The 11,748-nt window shown below is 34.0% G+C and overlaps 1 protein-coding gene across 2 annotated transcripts; it reads left to right on the top strand.

Annotated features, from left to right (window-relative positions):
- The first annotated feature begins 3,974 nt into the window (after positions 1-3,974).
- On the top strand, positions 3,975-10,019 carry LOC149162505 (mitogen-activated protein kinase 15-like). 2 transcript variants are annotated; one of them, XM_089435717.1, is made up of 5 exons: positions 3,975-4,175; positions 4,295-4,549; positions 6,371-6,765; positions 9,241-9,300; positions 9,678-10,019. In XM_089435717.1, exons 2-5 carry the CDS (start codon positions 4,514-4,516, stop codon positions 9,697-9,699), a joined length of 513 nt encoding a protein of 170 aa, XP_089291843.1. In that variant the 5' UTR covers positions 3,975-4,175; positions 4,295-4,513; the 3' UTR covers positions 9,700-10,019. The 2 variants fall into 2 exon arrangements, with proteins under 2 accessions (XP_089291843.1, XP_089291842.1); XM_089435716.1 differs by having other exon boundaries at positions 4,295-4,387; positions 9,678-10,009.
- The last annotated feature ends 1,729 nt before the right edge of the window (positions 10,020-11,748 follow it).

The raw sequence follows: 11,748 nt of genomic DNA, 5'->3' as shown, positions 1-11,748 counted from the left end.
TTGATTACAATATGGTGGGAGGTAACCCAAGATAAATATGTTATTTATCTTTTTAGATAGTGGGAAAATGTATCATAACTCACTTGTCAAACTGATAGTGGGGACAACTAGTGATTGATTGTGGTCCATATAAGGGTAAGCGTTCACCCTACTAGATGCCCATGGGTCTTGGGCTATTAACATGTTTTATTATGTCGAAGGTAGATAACTCTTAGCTTTAAAGCATACTTCAGACTAATATATACTATTTCCCTGAGTATAAGCTATTTTTAAGGATGTTATTTTTGGATTATTTTCATACAAAAGTTAAGAATAAAAAATCACTACACAAACATCTAAAATTCATGCATGAATATTTCAACAATATCCATTAATTATGGCATAAAATATGTGAACCAATTATCAACATGACATTATATTGAGCAAACGCTGGACTAATATCTTAAAATTATGTTACAATCAAATGTTTGAAAAATATTTTTTTTATTTTTATTTTTTTAAATAATAAAAAAATTGTTATTTTTTAAATAAATATTATAAATAATATTAAACAATACTAAATTAATAATGATTAATAAACTAATTAATTGCTAAACTACTATATTAACCATAATTAATAACCTACATTTACATACCAAAATTTCACTTAATATTAAATCATATAAACCACCCACAATAACAAAAATAATATTGAAATAAATATCGAAAGCATAATTATCCCTAACAAATTGTAGGTGCAATATTAACGCATTGAATATGTAGATGTCTTAATAGTTTGGCCTCCTTGATTCCAACCCTCTTTGTAGTTCGCCAAAAATTGAATAAAAGACCAAATTTACAAAGGTGCGGATTATTTTTTAAATTTTCTTAATTTAAATTTTCGGCGGATAATTATATTTCCTTTGTAAACTTGGTTTTATATATATATATATCCTTTCATTCTAATTGTATAATTTTAAAGCTTTTAAAACAAGCCAAATATGAATTACTCTCGTGGTATATTATTGGGTTGAGAGGTTAATATGAAAGAGAAATAATATTTTGTAAATATTTTAATTGGGTTAAATTAATAATAATTTTGGGATTTTAGATTTTAATAATTTATGATTTTTTTCCTAATATGATTGGTAGGCATAAAATTCTTAAAAAAAATCGTTAAATATATTTATATAAGATTAACATAAATTAAGTTAATAATTTCTATATTATAATTTTTTTTAAAATAAAATATTTTAATTTAAATATTATAAAAATAAAATTAATTTATTAATATAATAAATTAAAATATATTATAAATAAAATGATTTAGTGACCGGTTTTATATATATATAATCAATTTTAATTTATTATTTATCAAATCTATCTTATTTTAATAATAGACATTAAATTTCTCAACATATAAACATATAAATATTTTTTAAATGTAAAATTAAAAGAAAAATTTATACCTGGAAAACCATTCGATACTGCAAAATGCTTTTTAAAGTGAAAAAAAGCTAGAAGCATCGGAACTGTAAACTGTAAACGAAACTGTTAAAACTTGATTTTGTTGTTATCAAATTTTAAGACTTCCTGAAATCGTTCTGGCTCTCCGATGTTGCTTCTCTCTCCGCCTCATGAATAGACTTTGCCACGTGGTTTTAAAGAAAAGACATGTCTTATTATGCGTGAATTTTTCTATGTTTACACGTGGCATCTAAAACAAAGGTGACGAATAACTCGGCGTGCTGCTCAATTCCCTGAGTTTTCGCCGTCAAGCTGGGAACTTTGTTAATAATCGGCCCCGCGTTTTAATAGAGACGTTTTCCACGTGGTATTTAAAAGATGAATTACTAATAAAGCCGTCCACCTCAATTCTCTGAGTGTTTTTGTGGTCAAGTTTGTGAGTTTTTTTGGTTAATAACTATGAGATTTATGTTAAAAATTTATCATGAGCGGAGAAAATCGGATCTTTTTATTGTAAGTTTTATGAGTAGATATTATTTAAATGTTTTGTATAGTTATTTAATTTTTGTTTGATTTTTAGATTTTTTTTAATTTTATTTTTGTTCATGTAAAATTTTAATTTTGATTTTCATGACAGAGTCACAATTAAAATTTCAATTTTCTCTCACCTCAATTAGGGTAGATCCATTTTACATACCGATCTAACATGAGTGGAGATGAATCTAAATTCTTCATTTGCACATATATTCCTAAGTAGACATTATTAAAATATTTTATATAATTATTTAATTTTTAAAAAATTTAAAAAATATTTTATATAATTATTTAATTTTAAAAAAATTTAAAATTTTTATTTTGATCAACATAAACAAACTTTTAACTTTGACTTCGATAATTAAAAAATAAAATTACACATAATACTAAACTATAAAATAAACTTCTCAACTCAACTAAAACTACATTAATAAAAATATTAAAAACATTTCACTTTCACTCCGTGACATATGAACACGCTGTTCAATAAATCGGCGTCGCTTCAATTCCCTGACTTTTCGTAGTCAAGGTGCGAGCTTTGTTAATAAGCGGGGCCACGTTTGAATAAAGATGCTACTTTCTCAAAAGAAAAAGCACGGTTGGTTGAAGATCGTAGTACTTCGATAGATATATTATGAAGTCATCGTCAGATTGTTTTGGGCCTCAACATTCGCTTCTTTGCGCGTCTCATGTATTAACTTTGCCACGTGGCTTCTTTGTAGGGGAGATCATGTTCTCTATGTTGTCAATGTATGGAATAAGGTGCGAGAGACGTTTGAATAAAGACAGTAGTTTGTCGCTGTTGAAGAGAGAAGATGGTATTTTGTCAAAGGGAAAAAAATTCGGTTGGGCAATATATTGAATTTAACAATTATGTATTTTTGATGAAGTTTAGTTGTGATGGCTTTTCCATGTAGGAAATCAATTGTTGAATTAAAACTTTTATAATCCAAATCAAATTTATAAGAAAATTTTTAACGTAAATTACATAATTTACTTAAAAAAAATTGATATATTATTTTTTTGTTATGGGCTATTTAGTGATATGTATTGTATATTGAACTTTATTTAACAATAATACATTATATATAGGTTTTTTGTTATTGGCTATTTAGTAATATATATTGTATATTGAACTTTATTTAACAATAATGCATTATATATTGTTTTTTTGGTTATGTTTACCGTGGGGTATAGAAACAGAGCCAACGAAGAAATTGTCGTGCAGCCCAAAATACGTGGGTTTTCGTGAAGGTGCGAGACACGTTTGAAAAAAGACGGTAGTTTGTCAAGAGAGGAAAAAACAGGGATGGCTGTACTCCGTCAATATATTATGAAGTCGCTTCTTTCCCGTCTCGTGTATTGATTTTGCCACGTGGCTTCTTTGCAGAGGAGATCGTGTTTCCGCTGTGTTTTCCATGGCATATAGAAACACAGCTATGGAATATATCTGCGCGCACGCCAATTCCCTTGAGTTTTGGGTAAAGTTGGGAACTTTGTTAATAATCTTGGTTTAAATAATAGTTATTAATCAGTAAAGATTTGAAAACATGAGTTTATATTCGTTAAATATTTTTATTGTGAGTGTAAAATATAATGTATAATTTTTTATTGTTTAAATTATATTTTTACATGGTATATAGAGTATATAAAATAAATTTATAAATTTATAAAAAATCAACTATAAAAAAGTGACATTACTGTAAACATTTTAACCATCAAAATTTTTTATTTTCAATAATTTTATATAATATGTATATAAAAAAATTCAATACATAATTGATTTTAAAATATTTTTACGCCGTAAGGCGTTTTCCTCTGAAATGAACTCCCCTAAATGTCTCCCTGTCTTAATCTTAACCGTTAGATCTATTGTTAGACGATTCAACAATTCTCTGCCATCCAAAAATCCAAAAATCAATAAATCCAAAAATCCATTAAAGCGCAGCCCGTCCATCTACCTAGCCAGTCCGTCCTGTGCTGCACGAGCTTTTTCTGCAGAGGAGGGCCAGGAGGATGGGGAGGGCCGCACATTCTCGACTACCCGTCTGTTTAAGACCCTCAGTTCCCAAACTCCAATGTGTATTTCTTTTCAATATTTCCCCTGCGATCGAGTACATTGAAGATCAGTGAGTGACGAGCCAAGCCATCGGTCTGAACACGAGGCCTGGCCAGTGGCGATGTCGCATTGCCAGGTAAGTGGCGTCTCCGGTTCCAGTCGCTGTTACGGTTTCCTTCCATGATAGATGGATGTGTGCCTGTACGCATGTTTGTTGTTAATGGTTTTGTTTGGAATAATATTATATTGTTGCAGGGCCTCAAACAATAAGTGGCATGGGAAGATCCAGCAATGGGGAACTTGCAGATGATCCATCCCAGCTATGTAAAGAAGATGAGCAACTATCAGGTGGGTCACTTCCATTCTCTCGGAGGCTTTCTATCCTTTCTGAGAACAATCGGATGAAAAATAGTCTCCAGAGATTGCATTGGAGTGTCCTGACAGAAAGATAGAAGCTTTTCTCATCCTCTGCTAATGGGTGTCCATCATACATATAGATGGTTGAATCAGGTAAAAGAGGGTTGAGATGGGTTTAATTTGTGATTCTTCTTCTACTGTACGCTGCGGCTGACGCCGGGCAAGTTGTTGTTTGGCTATTACATGTAATAGATAAGGCGCTCTTTTACTTGTAGTACTGAGAAAAAAAAAAAGACGCTCTTTTACTTAGCCTCGTTGTTAGGTCACAACTGGCTCGTGGATCCAAGGGTACTATTGCCCTGCTTCCGATAACGTAATAAGCAGATATAAATTTATCTTTCGAAGTGCAATGGGATCCACTGTAAGATCGATCTGGAGTTTTCTGTTATTTTTAAATTTCATTTCCTTTTCTATTCCAGACGCTATTCAAATCTCGGTTAAAACCCATTGGTAAAATTTCATGATGGTATTCAAATCTGGTGTAAAATCTTACATTGTGAGTGGTGCCAGGCCCGATTTTTTCGTTGTGAATATGCATTGCCCTTCTTTGATCAAAAAATATTATCATAGTTTTCCCTTTTAAAGAGGAAATTAACAGAAGCCATACTATGGAATGGCCTTTCAAGCATCAAGGCCCTTTTTAGTTGGGAGGTGTTTTTTGTCATGTTTGGCATCGTTTTAGAATATTATGTTTCGGACTCCCTTCCATTTCTTGACATAAAGCATTTCCCCTTTAGAACAGGCCACATTGTGCAGGGTCGCATTTCCTTGTTTGCATCTATTCAAATTATAGAAGGAAAATCATGCATTCAGTCTTGAAAATCGAAATCTGTTCATCAATTATGTCATTTAAATCATGAATTTGATCACAAAGATATGTGCGCTATAACAGACTATATAGAGATATGGACATCTGGACATGCGTTGACCTAAAGAATCCAGCTTATTGTGGTTGTTTTTTATTTTACCCAGGTGATTGATGCATTGGACCTTTTCATTGACTATCAATTCATGGGTGTTCACCTTCACAATCTTAGGCAAAATATTATTTTCCTCCAGTTATGCTTCACATGCCTCTTTGAAGAACACTAAATTTTCACCCAAATGTTAGGGAATTCCGCTTTCTGCTATTTTGAGGCAAGGATAGTTCCATCGTCTCATATTTTGCATGTTTAGTTCCTTATAGGCTTAAATTGATCCCACTTTTTTGGTTTGATACTGTATTCGAACAAAGGATGGCAAATCTTTCTCATTCAGTTTGTTTTTAAAATTTTAACTGAACATCCTACTTTGCCATGAAGATAAATCAGTTCGGGCAATACTTTTAAGTTTGGTTCAGGTCTCCGTTTAAAATTTTAACTGAACATCCTACTTTGCCACGAAGATAAATCAGTTCGGGTAATACTTTGAAGTTTGGTTCAGGCCTCCGTTCAAATTTTTAGTTATAGCTGTACATTTTTTAAATGAGGTCATAGGCATTAAGTCATGTGTGGTACTGATAATGCTTTTCTTGAGGTTTAGCTGGAAAATAATTTATTTGTCGGTGTCCCAATAATGAAATAGCTCATAATTGTGAATTACATAGGCTTGTTCAAACCCAATGTTCCTACTCCTGTATATGTTTTAGCTACTAGTGTTCATTGAAGCAACCTTTGGCATTGTCACTACTCACAGTAGTTCAATTTCGATACTGTTTTCATGCTTTGAGGGAATGTTGTTAGCTTGCTTTCATCTCAGAGAGGTCATGGAAATTTCAGGCCTAGAACATGTCATTTTGCTCTGCTTAATATTTTTCTTCTTGTTAGATCTTATTAGTTGTTTCTTTCTTAAATATTCAGTTTATATCACATATCACATTTTGTGAAGACGATGTAAGGTTTAAAATCTGATTGTGATGTAATTCACCTGATGCAGACCCCTACAGAGGTTGAGTTTTTCACTGAATATGGTGAAGCAAGTCGCTACAAGATTCAGGAGGTTATAGGAAAAGGGAGCTACGGTGTTGTATGCTCTGCAATTGATACTCACACTGGGGAGAAAGTTGCAATAAAAAAAATAAATGATATCTTTGAACATATTTCTGATGCAACCCAGATTTTACGTGAAATTAAGCTTCTGAGGCTGCTGCAGCATCTTGATATTGTCGAAATCAAGCACATTATGTTACCGCCCTCTAGGCGGGAATTCAAAGACATTTATGTGGTATTTGAACTTATGGAATCATATCTACACCAGGTTATTAAGGCAAATGATGACTTGACGCCAGAAGATTATCAATTTTTCCTGTACCAGCTTCTACGAGCTCTGAAGTACATACATACTAGTAGCTTTCTTTTGCTAATATTCTTATTTCTAAATAAGTTTAAACTTGGGAAAGGGTGTATGCATGCTCATTGCTGACTATATTCACTAGATATATGGGCTGTTTATGTGAGTAGGCAATATTCGGTTACTGTTCTGTTAAGATTGTGATTTTTGCTTTTATGTTGCAGGGGTTTTGTCTAATTTTAATTTATTCTCACTATTTTTTAACGCATAATTACTGTGTGAAAATTAATATGTATGTATAGCGGCTAGCCTATTTCCTTTTTGCCTTCCTCCAGTTTTATAGATAAAACAATCTGAGATCGTTCTGTATGCTCTTTTCTTTCTATGTATTTCTGCATTACAGATGTATTGACAATCCAAGTGCAATATCCAACTGCAAGAGCTCCTGCCAGACCATGTACGCGCTCTGCAATCCTTTTCAACCCTTCTGGACCATGATATACTGCGTACATTGCAGACATGTTTGCTAGCAAGGCCTACGTACAAAAAGATCTCAATGATCAAAGCCATACTCGTCCAAATATGTCGTATAAAATCAAAATTAAAACATTTTAAGCTAGAGACCCTCATTGACCATCAAAACAATTGAAGTTAAAACTTGAAGAAACATTGAAAATTGAGGCAACATGCAACCATAGAGAAATAAAAGCTCAAATATTTAAAGAAAATGATATAGAAAGTTTGTTGTTACATTACATACTCTGGTCCTTCACTGGTGCATCTCAACTGTGGGAATTTTATTTGGATTTAGAGCTGGCTAAACCCAGGGCTCAAATCTTAAAAGCGTTTATGTGCTTAGTACACAGCCCTACGTTTTTGGTCTACACCAACAGCATATGAATGTTCGATCATAGTAATTCATCTGCTTACAATTTTGATCATAGCAGTCTTGGTAACCTGGGACACTCTCCAAAATCAGCAACCCTCAATAATAAAGGAGCAAGATGAAGGGTAAAAGGTTTCACCTTTGGCCTCTACATAAGGTCATTGGCTTACTAGCGGAGTCTCCATAAGGTCATTGGCTTACTAGCGGAGGTGCGTAGTTCATTTTGATATAAGGGAGGAAAATCCATCAAAAGCAAATACTAACCCATAAATTCTGTTAAGTATCAAAAGCAAATACTAATCCATATATTCTGTTAACTATTCAGCAAAGTTGTGATATGCATATTACCTGTGCCGTGCAGATATTGCTGGTGGCCTTATCTCAAGCCGAATATGTTGCTCCCGAGTCTGCATCGCCATTCTAAGAGTGGGCTTGCCATTTGAATCGATACTCACTCCTATAATCCTACCCGGCATGATTCTCTTATACTCTTGGGAAGTAGCCAGAAAAGTTGCATGAGGCCCTCCATATCCCATTGGAACCCCAAACCTCTCCAAACCTCTGTGCAGATCCAATGGCCATATCTGCTCCAAACTCCCCTGGAGGCTTCAACATTGTCAAAGACATCAGATCTGTTGCCACGACAACCTTAACACCTTTGGCATGTGCATTGATTGCATGTGCATTCCTGACGAAATCAGAGTAATCCAAGTTATTAAACAATAATTATTTTAATCATTTTCTGGCACATCAGCTATTTATACTCTTGATTGAAGTCCCTATTTATTTCACCATGGTAATGTCCACTATAGGCATCGGGGGCGCATTGTTGTTTTGTAATTGCTCACAAGTCTAAGGATCAATTTTTTTACCACAATTTGACATATGTGGCCGGTTAACCCTCAAACCAGTTTAGTTTGATTCAGTCATTAGAAATCAATCCTTCAGAATAATGGTTCAATCTTCAAATGCTCAAATTTTCATCTCTAACTGCAAGAGTTAGTCAATTTGAGGATTCACAATTTTGATCTCTGTATTTGCCCCATGCATTGTATTTACAAATCATTTCAAGCAGTTGCACATTGCAATTGTGCTTTATTCACTTCCAAAAATATATATTTTAGTGTTTTCTGAAGTGCATATGCTTCTTTCTCGTTTGTGTACTAAAGGGTATCTGGTTTAGGACATCGATCTTGTTAAAATATTCATGTTAAGTTTTAACTGTGTTTTTAAGAATCTATTGTGACTGTGAAGCACCTTCCCATTTCATGGAACTTAGTATGGAAGAAGAAATGTGAATTCTATTCTCTAATTTGTCAACTTTATGTTCTTGTAGCCAATGTGTATCATCGGGATTTGAAACCGAAGAATGTTTTGGCAAAAGCTGATTGCAAGCTAAAAATATGTGACTTTGGCTTAGCAAGAGTTGCCTTCAATGACATGCCCACAACAATCTTCTGGACCGTATACTATTTTAAATCTATATTATACAGATCCAAATCTAATAAGTTGCTATATTGTTATATCTGGTTTGACAGGGTTTCTGTTGAATTCTCTATTTGATTTTGATTGTTGTACTTTAGTTAGTAAATTTCCCATTTTTAAGATGTATATATTTGATGAAGTGCAGGACTATGTTGCCACAAGATGGTATAGGGCTCCAGAGCTGTGTGGATCCTTTTTCTCCAAGGTATAAATTTTTTAAAGGATTCTTTGTTAGATCTATTTTAACTATAACTGCATTCTACTTAGTCTGTTGTGACTAACTATTCTTAGATGTATAACATTCTTCTCATCTTCTTGCTTCTCTAGATGTTATGGAACTAGGTGTTTGCTTGGTATTAGTGTGTTGATTTCAGTGTTGTAAAAATCACGATAACATAAAAAAATCGCAATTTTTTGGTAAAAAAATCATGAATTTTTGAGAAAAAATCATGATTTTTTTTCCCGATTTTTACAATTTTTCTCCTCGCTGATTTACTCCTGATAATGATTTTCGCAACATTGGTTAATTCACCATATCCAGTTATCTCGAGTCATAACAGTATGCATGCTAATTATTTTCAGGTGTTCAATCTCTTATCTGTAATTTTGGCCAGGGAAACACTGACGCCTAGAAATTTATTTTATCAAGAACTGATGTCAGTTGCAAAATTTACAAGTCATTTCTCATTTCTGTGGTTGTGTATCTTGGTGAGACACATGAATGAATATACTGAGGCCTTTGATGCATGTATGAAAGGAATCCTTTCTTTTATAGTGGAGAATGCTGAATGTAAGCATAAATAATTATTCTATTTTAAAAGTATTGAGATGAAAAATACTTAAATAAGATGCAGAGGTTGTACCTTGCAATTGAGGGACCATGAATTGAATTTATTTTTCACGAATGTGAAGATATGTTAAGAGCCCCAGAATAATGGTTAATATTGCACACTTCTGATGTTACATGCAAATGTTATGGTTTGAACTTTACAAGTAATTTCTCATTTCTGTGATTGTGTATCTTGGTGAGACACATGAATGAATATACTGAGGCCCATGATGTTGCATGTATGAAAGGAATATTTCCTTTTATAGAGGAGAATAATAGATGTAAGCATAAATAATTATTCTATTTTAAAAGTATAGAGATGAAAAGTACTTTAAATAAGATGCCAAGGTTGTATCTCGCAATTGAGAAACCAAGAATTGAGTTTATTTTACATTAATCTGTAGATCTTTTAAGAGCCCTAGAATTGTTCATATTGCACAGTTCTGATGTTACAAGCAAATGTTATGGTTGTTCAAAGTTGTGTTATTTTTTCCTGGAGATCTCTTAAAATGGATTAGCATTCCATGATTGTTGAGAGAGAATGTGTGAATTGATGGGAAAACAGGGTGGCTGTTAAGTGCTTGTAAGTTGAGGGTTTCTAGTGTGCTTGTGTGCGTGATTAGCCTCAAACCAGATCTAGGGCCTAAGGAAAAATCAACAAGACTTCCGAAAGGTAAACTTGATCAAGTTGACACATGCAAAGGTTATACCTTTGGAAAGTACACAAATTCTTCCTTTCATGATCGATATAGTCAAGCAGAGGCTATCTTAGAGCGAGTTCATACTCATTTGCGTGGACCATTCTCGACGGAATCCACAGCAAAGCAAAGGTATTATGTGATTTTAATTGATGACTATTCTCGTAAATGCTGGATTTATTTCATGCAGAAGAAGGACCAAACCTTCATATAGTTTTGTGAGTTCAAAGCTTTGGTCAAGAAAGAGTCAGGGAAGAAGATCAAGGCCTTGAGAAGCAACAACGATGGAGAATATGTCTCTCAAGAGTTAAAGGAATTTTGTGCAGTGGAAGGAATTAAACAAGAGTTGACAACACCTCATAACCCACAAAAGAATGGGGTGGCTGAGAGGAAGAACAAAAATGTTGTAGGGTCAACAAGGGAAATGTTGCATGACCAAGGCCTACCACTTCACTTGTGGGCTAAGGCATGCAACACAACGTTCTATTTGCAGAATAGAAGCCCACATCGCATACTTGGGATGAAGACACCAGAGGAATCTTTCTCCGGTAAGAGATTAGATGTGGATCACTTCAAGATATTTGGCTCATCGGTATATTGCCATGTCACAAAGGATCCATGGAAAAAGCTTGAGATGACAACAAAGTTGGGGATATTTGTGGGGTACACTGCTACACCTCACAACTATTGGGTGTACTTGCCTACCAGTCGAAGGACAATAGTTTGCAGAGATCTCAAGTTTGATGAGCAGAAGGCCATTCAAGTTTCCCTTGAGAGGGAGCTAAAACTACATGATGTGGAGGAATTGTTGGTTCCTAAGGAGGAGGAGCCTCAGATTGATGCGAAGTAGCCACATGCAGAGTTTCTAGGAGTGGAGACATATACTCAAGCAGAGTCTTCCAGATATGGACGGAAGCACACAAGAGAAGCTAATATATTGTTGGAGGATGCAAGAGAGAATGTGGGAGCACCATCTTCTCAGCGCAGACAGAGGAGGTCACCTGAGAGGTACACTAGATACATGGCCTTTGTTGGTGAATGTGTTGAGACCGAGCCATATTCCTTTGAGGAAGCAGTGTAGTAGCCGATTTGGGTTGATGCTATGGCGGAGGAGTACGACTCCATA

Source organism: Pinus tabuliformis, chromosome 5_2, assembly GCF_031772625.1.
Source record: "Pinus tabuliformis cultivar Carrire ecotype Pingquan chromosome 5_2, CPIR1, whole genome shotgun sequence".
Taxonomy (NCBI): Eukaryota; Viridiplantae; Streptophyta; class Pinopsida; order Pinales; family Pinaceae; genus Pinus; species Pinus tabuliformis.
The sequence above is the reverse complement of the archived record's forward strand: the minus strand, read 5'-3'. Positions and strand labels throughout refer to the sequence as shown.

Excerpts from the sequence above, each read along its gene's own strand:
- LOC149162505 (XM_089435716.1), top strand. The coding sequence starts at position 4,331 with ATGGGGAACTTGCAGATGATCCATCCCAGCTATGTAAAGAAGATGAGC. Across the intron at positions 4,388-6,370 it reads AGAAGATGAGCAACTATCAG|ACCCCTACAGAGGTTGAGTT; the intron begins GTGGGTCACTTC and ends CACCTGATGCAG. Across the intron at positions 9,301-9,677 it reads GTGGATCCTTTTTCTCCAAG|GTGTTCAATCTCTTATCTGT; the intron begins GTATAAATTTTT and ends AATTATTTTCAG.